Raw genomic sequence first — 12,047 nt, forward strand, 5'->3', positions numbered from 1 at the left:
CTGTATTTTACCAACCAGGAAACGAAGACCAAGGATAATAAATCAGTATAACAGTTTATACTTTTGTTTGTTTTCGAAGTACCTTTTAACCCCTTACAGCATTTTAGAATCACTGAGTCTGGATCCTAATATGTGTGTAAAGCAGTTTATAAATCACTTTTCACATTTAATGCTCACAACTTCTATGATCTCATTTTACAGATGAGGAAACAGGTTCAAAGGTAAAGAGATGTTCAAGATCTTATAACTACTGAGAGGCAGAGTTGGGATTCTGACCCTGAGCCCCTGACTCCAATATTCAAGTTTCTTCCCTCTCACCATACTCACTGTCCCTTTAACCTTTTGAGAGATCAGCTGAGTCTGGAAAGACCCCTGCAGGACCAGCTAAGCAGAACGGGCCTACAGGAGGGGACCTGTAGCAATTCTGGGGTGGTCTGGCTCAAGCCCATGCCCTCCTGAAGTCACAGGCCTAATCAAAGCAGGACAGGTCTGGGACTTTGTCTGCACGATCTGGATCCAGGCCAGACTGGCTTGCTGTTCAGGAAGCCCCTCACTTCCTTCCTTTCCAGGCACATCCCTCACTATTCGCCTTCCTGGTCCCAACCCAGCCCAGTCTGAGCAAGCTCAGCTGCTTCCACACACTACGATGTGCAGGTATGTGTTCCCTCAGCAAGGCACACGTTCCCTAGGAAACACACTCTTATTCGATTCCAAGCTTAGCTAAAAAACAAAAAGCAAAAAAGCAAACCCTAGTTCAAAGGACTGAAAGTTCTCCTTGGGTCTGCCACAACATCCTGAGCTTCCCTTAGTCATTTTCAAAACATAATGATCTACTTCTGGAGCTGTCTTCCCTGAGAGTGAGTTCCTTAAAAATAGGAAACAAATTTCTCTCTTACTTCCTTTTTTCCCTTCACTGCTTCCCTTCCCCCCGCCCCCCTCCACCCATTCACATACCTACTCAGCACTTACTTCGTGCTCGTGCTCAGGCTGAGGAAAAAGCAGTGAACAAAGTCAACAGTTTCTGACTCCACAGAGAGCATGGGCCACTTGGAGACAGACGGTGAGCAGGGACTGTAAGTGTACCAAGTGCTAGGAAAGGGGACAGGAGCCAGTGCTGGGGCGCAGAGCTACAGCAAAGGGACCCAACTCAGGAGGGCAGCGCCTGGCCTCCAGAGGAAATGGTGTTCGGATGTGAGACCTGGAGAATGAGTAGGCTCTGGCCAGGTGAAGTGGGCATTTGCTTGGTGATAAATTCAGTCAGGTGCACATAGACCTTTTGTGTGCTTCTCCATATATGTACTGTACTTACACTTTAAAAAAAGAAAAGTTTAGGAAAAATCTGCACCAAAATAAATAAGGATCAACTGACATTTGACAGAACGTCCTAACAAAAGAGAGAGACCAACAGACCAAATGAATAAAGAAACTTGGAAGAAACTAGGACCAAGCAGGGAACAGAATAGGACTGAGAGAAAGAGAGAGAGAAAGAAACACAGAGAGAGAATGATTATCCAGGCCCAGATGTCTGCCTACGTGTAAGAGACAAAACACATCCAGGGACGTTTGTAGTCCTGATGACTGACACTGTCTCCAAGGTTTGTGCTGGAGTGAGCAAACTTGGTGCCATGGCTCTCTAGAACCAAGACTCCTCGAACTTTCCATGGCCTCCTAGGTTGGCTCTGAACTGGCCCCCAGCCTGAGGCAGCCCTGGTACCAGACCACTTTACAAGGCTAGAAGGGTGGCTGGCTGGCTGCCCAGCATTTGTTCAGCAATACTTCCAGAGAGGCTCCTTCCTGCAGTGTGGGGCTCCTCATTCCAGTGTGAGGATGTTTAATCACTGATTGCTTAGAGAGTCACTTACTATAACAGGCAAGAAAAAAGTCTTTTTTTTTTCTTGAGGGGCGTGGTTGTTAAGGGAGGAAGGGTATGTGTGCATTGCAAAAACAGGTCATGGCCATTCCATCAAACTGTAATATATATATAAAAGAACCTTGAGAGTGCCTTGAAATTTACATAACTGGATACTTATTCATACTTGATTCAGCAAATGATTATTGAATTGCTACTCTGAGTCTAGTCTGATCTGGGTATCAGAGACACCCGAGCAAAAAGACCTGACCCCTTACCCTCTAAGAACTCACAGCCTAGGAAAGGCATGTACACAGATGACCATGGGGCAGCGGAATAGGTGCTCTACCAGCCAAGTGATGGGAAAAGGAAGCAGGTAGCTGACAATTCTCATGCATGCTTCATGTTAAATGAAGGCCACTCAGGATGAAGAAATGAAGGAAAACATTAGTAATATGAAAATGTAAATCATATGGGAAAATAATTCATCATGTACCCTTGTGTATAACAAGTTCATTGCACAAAGTGATGAGTGCCTATCTTAGAACTAATTGCCTTTGGATAATCCAAACCTACCCAAGTTGAGAGTCCCCCTTCCCAATGGGTTCTAACCTGGTGATTCAGGTAAGCCCTTTTGGGTGAAAGGACCAGTCTTACTAAGACCTTGAGAAAAAGAGGTTTTGCTATGAGATACATGTGTGTGGATGGGAACAGGAATACTGCAAGAAACCTAGGGATTTATCTGCGAACCATACCCTTTCCCTGTGTCTCTTTCTCACATGTTTTGCTCCTCTCCATTTGCCTTACTGCCTACCGATTTTAACTGCCTTCTTCTCGCTGCCTATTCTACACATCTCTACCTATAGCTTCTGCTTCCTTATAACTCCTCCAATAATATCCCTTCTGTTTCAAAACTTCCACTGTTGTTTCTTGGTATTTCCTAGTTCAGTTTCTCAGAGACAGAGAATTTGATCTGCCTTCCTTATCTATTTGTACCTGTGAGTCAAGTGTGTGTTATTCAGTCGGCCAATCCTGGATGAATTGACTATAGCTGCAGAAGATATAAAACACATCCACCTAGAGCTGTCTTTTGTCAAGGATTCTGGACCCAGAAGAATTGGTGCCAAAATCAATTAGTGATGTCTGCCATATCTGTAAGCTCTTTAAAAGCAAGGAAAGACGTTCTTTTTCATGTGTTTATCCTAAGTGCAGAACTTCCCACACCACACTGTAACTATTTATTTCCCTATCTCCCTCAGCAGACTGTGAGCCACTCTAGGGCTGATACCACCTTGGATCCATTTCTCAATTCCCAATGCCTAGCATAGGTTATGGCACGTTGTAGATATCTGTTAAGTGAATTTCCTCTTTCCCCATGTACACTTCCCTCCTCTCCTGCTCTTTCAATAACAATCTATACATGGCAGATAAAATATGAAATATGTTTTTATTTTATATGCATTTCTGAGTTAGCACAATCCAACCACTCTCACAAAGGTCAGTTCAACTGCTGTCTTTTCCGCAAAACTTTCCCAGGTTCTTCCATCAGATTTCACTGTTCTGTCGTTTTTGTGTCTACACCGCTTGCTAGTACTACTATTTCAGACATATTTCATCCTGATGCGTATTTAGTTAGTCATTTACAGGAGCTTAGTCCAGGAGACAGTAAGCTTTCTTAGGATAGGGACTGGAACTCATTTATGTCTGCATTCTCCCTGGCACTAGTAGCAGTAGAAATAAACATTTGTGGAGCTGAGTATTCACTAGAATCAAACTTCTTATGAGTTTTCTAATAGCATGACTGGATTTGTACATATATACCCACACTCCTTTTTGACCACTTGAATACATTTATGAAAGAGCTGGTCAAAGCCAGAGGTGCAGTCTGAGGCCATTAAACAAAGAAAAAACTAACAGTCCCATATGGGGATGTACCCCTGACCTGGATCTCATTAGCACCATCTGACAACCAACTGGGCCAACCAGCCAGTGTTTCATAACGCTTAATGATAACAGGCTCACTTTGAGAATCAGATTCATTTTTTTTAATGACATAATAGGAAAATGATCACAGGCCGTGAGGTAGGAAGGAGAGTGGATAATGAGGAAGGGGAAGTAAGAGAATGACACCACAGGGGACGTTCATATGAGGAAAGATCTAAAAGACAGGGAAGAACAAAGAAGACCCAGAAGGGAGAAAAAGTAAAGGGGAATGGAACGTAGGTCTCAACAATGGAGTTTTCATTCATCTATTCCATTATTCCAAGAACAAGGAAACAATCCATGAATCTGGAAAGCAAGATCTATAGAGTAATACGGAGATGTACTTTTTGGCTGTGTGTGTGTATTCTTCATATGTGGCTTTCACTACTAAATGATATGACCAAAACAAATAACATGGAAACATTATTTTCTATAAAAATGTAATGAGTGGATTCGAAAAAACACATGCTAAGATCAAACTGCAAAGGCTTTTTAGTCACTGGGCCAATAACTTACCCAGTGGTTTACTACTGCCTGATAAAGTACATTTATGGAGATCTGATGTCTGATTTGAATGCACTTAACATTGGTTACTGTCAGAGACTAGACAGTGCATTAGATGGTTCACTGATTTACTCTAATATGAAAATGCTTCAGATGATGATGGGTGCTAAGAATTAACTTTATGTAAAAGTGTTTGTATTCATATTTTTTGACATACCAAACTGATAAAAATGCAATCAAATGCTATTTATCCAAGGAAAACAGATTGATTTTCTTTGGCCAAGGAAGATGGTAAGATGCACACTTTTAATTTTTAAAATTTACTCTTTGGGAACAAAACCATTCAACTATACTTAATCTGATATTTTTTCCAATTACACTGGAAAGCACTAACAAATGTATCACTTTTTTAACTTTGCTTTGTAACACTTGAGTGCTTACCACTTGATGTGCCATTTAAAGGATAATTAATGGATAAACTAAAAGGATAATTATTATGGCGTTTAATATAGCAGGCAAACTGCTCATTAATCCTTACAAGTATAGCTTCGTTATTATCATTTACTTAAAAAGATACCACAGGGAACTGGTATTTACCACCACATTAACTACATATTATAGACCCACACTCTATGTTTCTGCAATAATTTTGGTTTATTTTAAAAATAAACTTTATTTAAAATATCAAATAGCAAGTCTTGTTGGCTAATCGATACTCTGAAAAATTAGACTTACAACTTTCATATTTTTTCCTCTCTTCTAAGGGTTTAGTATTCATATTAATACTTCCTTTAGGAAAAGTTAAGCAAACTTAGAGTATATTAATTCACTGACCTATCAAATAGACATTAAAAATTATAAATGTAAAAAATAGGTATGTAGAAAAGTGTATACAAAATGACACTGACTGATATTGATCAAGATTAAAACTACAACATAAATGTAAATAATCATCAATTTTCTGCAATGTTACTTAAATAATCAATAAAACTATCTTATGGAACAACTGGCACATAATTGGCTTCTAATAAATCTGGGATAATCATAGCTTGCCCAGTATTCACTTAAAGAGCTGTAATAATTTACCAAACAGGAAATGCACCAAAACGTTAAAAAGATTATGTCTGGATGGTAGGTTCAATGGTGATCTTATTTTTCCTTTCTATATTTTTTTCATTTTCTATCATAAATTGGTATTAAAAAGCCCAAAACTTTATTTTTAAAAAGTACATAATATACCACAAGTCCATTTGCCTTTCTTTTGTAGATGCATGATTGAGATAGAAAGGTTAAAATGTTTTTCAGAAAATGCAGTAACAGACCTAGTATTTAAACCAGACTTCTGAATTGCTTCTTCTGCTAATAACATTAAATTATTCTTTAAGGACACTTTATTAGGAATACTCTGAAAAGAAGAAAAAATGTGGATGTTATAAGTCTGATTTTTCCAGAATATTAACTGACCTGTAAGATTTGTTTGATGATGATGATGACTAATATTATTACTAATGAGTAAAAATTCTTCTTCTAGCATGTGTACCGCAACCCACTAACATCATCTAACTGTTGGCCACAAAGATGACAGGGATTATGTCTAGGCAACTGATTATATGCATTAGAACAAAGAGTATGGGAGCTGACAAAAAATGGGGAAGTAGAGTCTTTTCAAAAGACAGCTATTTATTTTGCCATTGATATTCTGTAACAGAGTCCATCTCAGACCTTCTTCTTCAGCAGGAATGGGAAGAATTTTAAAAAAGAAGGAACCAACATTCATTAAGTGACTTCTAACCACCAGGTACTATACTATTCCTTTGTGTATATGGTTCATTTAATCTTTCCAATAATTTTAGGTGGTAGGAATTATCTTCATTTTATGGATAAAAAATCAAGCCTCTGATATGTTAAAAGATTTGCCTAAGGTGTCATACCCAGTGCATATTAGACCCAGGATTTTAATCCATGTCTTGCTAGTTCCAAAGCCTTCAGTCTTTATACAGTACTGTCTCCCAGAATGCTTACAAATCCAGAATCACTAAAACAAACAAACAAAAACCAAAAGACTAGCACTTAAGACTATGAAATTTCCTTGTGAAAATGTAAAGATCATTTAACCGAGAGCACCTAGTAATCACATTCCAAGTAGGCCATTACCTCTAATTCCAAGGCTTCTGAGAGTAATTTCTGGGCGTTTTTCCTAAGTGCCTCGGTTTTGGGATCACTTCGGACTTCTATAGAAGGTTTATCCACATGTTTTTCAATGAAAGTTCTCCACTCGGTGTAAACTTCTCTGGCAAGACAAGCCACTTCTGAATCTGAGTGTTGACACATCTTGTTCACAGTGTGACCTGGAACAAGAGAAGAGGAACCAAAGGACAGGTTGTTCTGTCTTCTGAAAAGTACGGGACTGGAGGACTGATGTGTGGTACTTAGAAAATCATTCACATACCGAAGGATGTAAAGGCTCTTGTGCAAATGAAAACCTGTTTCTCAAAGGCTGAGATAACAAGATAATCACTGGGGGAGAATCACTGGACTAGCCAATGCAATAAGTCATAAAACAGAAGCATGATCAAAAGATACTTAAAAAGGAACAGCTAAGGTACCAACTCCTTAATCCAAAAAGTGCAATAAAAGAAAATGAATTAAGCATTTGTCTTGTCTTTTCAGTACATATTGTATTTTAGGACAACCAAACAGCCCTAGTTATTGAGGGAACGTTCTCTATTCAGCTAATAAAGTGATGATTGACAGAATTAAAAAAAATTTATAGCCCATGATAAAATAATTCATTCAGGTGACAATCAATAGTGGATGAACTCAGTTAATGAAAAGTTGATGGGAAAATTTACAATGGAGGGATGAGCTGTCATCACCTCCACTCATCAATCATAGCATCCTTAAGAGTGGGACTACCAGATAGAAATAACACTTCACAGCCCTACCCATGAAGTAGTCTTGCACCCTCCTCCCAAGGAAAAGATGAACCATAACCCAACTAGTCATTCAAAGCTAACCTCCAGTTTATAGAAAATATGAAAGACAGAGGAATAAGTTAAATTATAGTATGAGAAAAGAGACAAGGCCAGAATGTGGGACAATCTACAGGACAGCACACCTGGTTTCTTCGATCGTCAATGGCATATATTTCTAAAGGGAGTATGGTTATGGATTGCTATAGATTAAAAGAGTCTTTTGAGTCCAAACTATGAAATGTGATACGTGATCCAAATCTTGATTGGAACAAACCAATTAAAAGATATTTTGAGATAAACAAGGAATATGAATATATACTAGTTATTAAGTTATACCAAGGGATTTACTGCTGACTTCGTTAAGCATGATAATGTGATTGTGGTTATGTTAGAAAACATCCAGTTTTTTTAGAGATGTAAACTGAAGTATGTAGAGCTGAAATGACAAAAGGATGAGATTCTGCTTTAAAATACTTCAGTAGCAGCACAAAAACACAAAATAAAGGGAAAGATAAAATGAATGGGGCCAAATCTTAATAGACACTGAATGTGGACGAAAGGCTCGTGGGGGTATGTACTATTCTCTTTACTTCTGGGAATGTTTGAGATCTACACAATAAAAATGGAAAAAGAGGAAGAGCGTTTGTGCGTATGCCCATGTACTGTTTGTGTATCTGCCTATCTCCTTAGCAGCTCTGGAACTGCTCCTTTCCTCGGTCCTCATCACCAAAGCCCTTGCCTTAGCACATGTTGCCTCCAGATGACTCGAGCAGCTCCCTGACTGGCCTCTCAGCCTAAGTTTGGAACCCTTAATGCCATCTTCCACACAGCAGCCAGAGTGGCCTCTATTTAACTTTATTTTCTCTTCTAGGGATGTCTTTTCTAAAACATAAATCTGACCGTTACACTCCTTCAGTTAAATCCTTCAATCCTATATTCAAACTCTCATCTTGTCACATAAGTACATTCACAATCTGCCACCCTCCTGTGTACTTTCTAGCTTCATTTCCAGCTATTATCCCACTGTCATCAGATACCCCAGCCACTTACAGCTCCTAAAACACTTCAATATTTGTCTTGCCTCTTTTCTTTTGAACATATACTCCAATGAATATTTTGTCTGCCTGGAATACTTTTTCTTCCCTCTTCATTCGGTTAACTTCCATTCTGCCTTTAACACTCAGTTCAGGAGTGCCCTCCTCCAGGAAGTCTTCCTTAATAGCCCCCAGTCTTACTTGGGACCTCTCCTCTATGCTTTCTTAGTACCTCGTGCTTCTGTTCATCACAGTAACTATTATAATTAGTTATAATTATCTGATCAGTTCTCTCTCTTGCCCACCAAAGAGAGCTCCTTGAGGGAAAGAGCTGTGTTCATTTTTGTATTGCCAGCAGAAAGCACAGTGACAGAAGGTGGGGGTTGGGGGAATGGGTGTTTGGTAAATGTTGGGGAATGAGAAATCCAGATGAAGAAATACATGTATTTGTACTAAAACATGTAACAGAAAATCTGAATGAAAGGGGAAAAATATACTATACTATATGATGGAAAGACCAGTACAGAGGTGCCAATAGAGAAATTTGCAGTTTTAATGTAATTATAATAAAAAATCTCAGTACACTGTTTTTATTAGAATACATTCAAATTTCTTTAGAATTATTTTAGAAAAAGGAATGGGCAAGACTATAAAATACTATTAAAAAAATTATGAGCTATAACTAGACTTATAAAATATCAGAACATATAAAAGGCAACTAAAATTATATGGACTGGCACCAAAAAAATAGATGGGTAGAATCTATGGACAATAAATGAAGCTCAGGAACAAACCTTATTATATACAAATTTTAATAATATAATAAAAGAGGCACCAGTGAACAAAAGGAAGTGGAAAAGGATTTAAATTTGGGAAAATGGTCAAAACATTTGGAAAATTTCTCAGATTACGCCAACTGCACAGTTCAACACTTGCTTGATTTGTTTACTCCCTATTTATCTACGGAAGGCCTACTCTCTCTCTCTTTTTTTTTTATCACTGTAAGAATGAGCTTTTATTAAAATCCTTTATATACTTTTGCATTATTAAGGGGTATCAGGAACAATACAACATAGTTCCTAAGAGAAAATATATTAAGGTCCCTATTTTACTGTTGTCTAGAGCTGCCATCAAAAAATTCTAGCAATCGCTGACCTCCAATTACTTAAGAAAAAGTAATCAACTAAAATCACAGGGGTCTCTAGTTACCACAGAAACCAAACCTGTACACTGACAAATCACAACAGAAATTAACAGAACAAGGCTTCTTCACTTCTTTATTACTTAAAAAAGCTTCACTTTTTTTTTTAAATTTAGCTTTCTGACTCTGTGCTTGTGCTTTCAACACGTTCAGAACGATTTTCTGTTCCGCAATAAGGAAAGCACGCTTGATCCTGTCACCAACACATTCAGCACACATGGAGTCACCATGAGCCCGGCCGACATGTTTTTTGTTTTAGACAGTCTCTTAAGAACTTTAGGTTTCACAGCACGAACTCCTCGAAGTCGGCCTGGGCACACGCCACATGCGGATTTTGGTGCCTTCCCATCTTTCTTGGTATAAAGGTAAACAACTCTATTACCAGGGGTTCGGGACATCCTAGTTTTGTTAGAGGTTGTACTGTAAGACAGCCTATGACGGTATGTCAAATGCTGGACCATTATGAATGTCCCCATGCCAGCTCAAACGACTATGCCTGAGAGATCTCGGCTTCTGCAACTTCTCAGATGTTGGCCTATTCTAAAGGCAGTCGCGACAGCCAGAAGGTATTATGCCAGGCACTTGTCATGCGGGGCTGAACAAAAAACTGCCCCCGCTCCAAAGGTTCTGTGAAGAACAACTGGGAGGTGAGAAAGAAATGTAACTTTGAAGGGAAGACAAGAGTCTTTAACTTCTCTCTCAAACCAATTATCTACCAAGAATTTTGATCTAGTCTTTCCACTGCCCAGGGAAAGGAGTACATCCACCCTCATCACAAGGAGCAGGGGGAAGAGGAGCAATGCAGAGCCCTCATTAGAAATGTCTCAAGGCGCTTCCTAGCTGGCGATGCTTAGTGAGGTGCTTCTGAAACACGTGCCACTTAAAAGCTAAAGTCGCTACTCAACACTTTCCTTTTCTAGGTAGAGTTCTCTATATCCTTGAGGTTATATATTCTGAAAACAATTTTTGGTGCTGTTGGTCACTCTTGTGATGCTAAAAATACAGAGATAAATGAGACACTGCAGGACTTCAAAGACCTAAATTCAGGGCATTTTAATACTTTTACTGAGTAGCTACTTAATGCCTGGTGCTGAGGGTACAGAGGTAAGTAAGACACAGTCACTGGAATTTAACCTACACTCACCCTGACAAAGTGTGCAAAGATCTGTGTATAAAAATACTCATTACAATGCTATGTACAGCGGCAAAAAGCTAGAAACAACCTACATGCTCATCATTAAGGGCCTGACTTGTTAAATGAATTACAGTCCATTCAAACAATGAATACTTTGCAGCTATTAAAGATGGCATTAGCTCTACTTGTAGTTAACATGGAAAGATGATTACTTTATTCAGGTTCTCAGAAGAGCACGTACAGTATAAGCCAATATTTATTTTAAAAATTACATCTGTGTATATATATAAACACATATATTTGTTTATATGTGGAGAAAAAGAGTCTAAAAGAATTTATAATGAAATTATTAACAGGGGTCTCCTCTGAGTAGTGGGACTGTGTGTGTCTACGCAGTTCAGCTCACAATCTCATGGGCTGGCTCAAGCTGTAAGCAGTCCTAACAGTATATAGTATAGCTATGCTATACTAGAGTGCTATAGGCATTCAGGTTTCTTTGGAATAGAGATCCTTCCCTACATGTGTTCCCCAACTTACTTATCCTTTTCTCTCCCCAGGAAAGTAACTGTTGATTCAGCTTTATATGAGAAATGAAGATGCAGAAATCCCTCAAACAGAGTCATTCTATTTGTCGAATCCAGTGGACCTTTTCCATCACGACATGACCTGATCCCTCTGTGGCATCTGACACTGCTGCCTCCCTCCTTCTGAAATATCCTCTTCTACGGCTTTTTGAGATACCACCTGTTACTGGTTCTCCTCTTCCTTCTGCATCTCTTCTGCTGGCTGTATATGCCTTACCCAACCTTTAATTACCTGTGAACTCCAGCTGGGCATTGTCCACGGCCTCTTCTCCTCTTTCCCTATTGTTTTCCCTGAGTAATCTTACCCACTCCTGTGGTCCAACTACCATCTGCAAGTATATGACTCTCAAATGTGTACCTCTAGCCCAAAGGCTCTCACTGAGCACAAGACCCAAATATCCAGTCCCCTACTGGACATTTCCACCTGCTTATTTTGCAAGCACCTCTGGCTCAAGATTTCTAAAATGGAAAATGGAACTCATTATTATTCCCCTCAGTCCCTCCTCCTGTATTTCTTGTCACACATGGCACCAGCATTCACTCATCAGTTTAGGCTCCTTAACATTTCTTGTATCTTTTCCTCTTTCTGATTTCCCTCTTCACTCTCACTGCTGCCCTGTTTCTGCTCCTTATCACCTCTCCACAGGTCTACTGCAATGACTTACTAACCAACCTTTGTCCCCAGACTGGTCTTCTCCAATTCACCCTCTATACTGAAGTCAAAATAACCTTTCAAAACATAACTTGATCACATCATTTCCTTAGCAGGAGCCCTTCAACAG

General features: G+C 39.1%; 1 protein-coding gene and 1 pseudogene across 4 annotated transcripts in view; both read right to left on the bottom strand.

Annotated features, from left to right (window-relative positions):
• TCEANC2 (transcription elongation factor A N-terminal and central domain containing 2) overlaps positions 1-12,047 on the bottom strand; it is an 81,590-nt gene that overhangs the window by 45,530 nt on the left and 24,013 nt on the right. For all 4 annotated transcript variants that reach the window (XR_012079095.1, XR_012079096.1, XM_015236180.3 and 1 more), the window contains exon 4: positions 6,491-6,684. Coding sequence is in view for 2 of the 4 variants with exons in the window: in XM_015236180.3 (XP_015091666.1) it covers positions 6,491-6,684 (194 nt within the window). In the remaining 2 variants the exon portion in view is untranslated. The remainder of the gene's footprint in view (positions 1-6,490; positions 6,685-12,047) is intronic.
• Positions 9,320-10,605, bottom strand: LOC102545169 (large ribosomal subunit protein eL34-like; annotated as a pseudogene).

The sequence above is a fragment of the Vicugna pacos genome, chromosome 13 (genome assembly GCF_048564905.1).
Source record: "Vicugna pacos chromosome 13, VicPac4, whole genome shotgun sequence".
Classification (NCBI taxonomy): Eukaryota; Metazoa; Chordata; class Mammalia; order Artiodactyla; family Camelidae; genus Vicugna; species Vicugna pacos.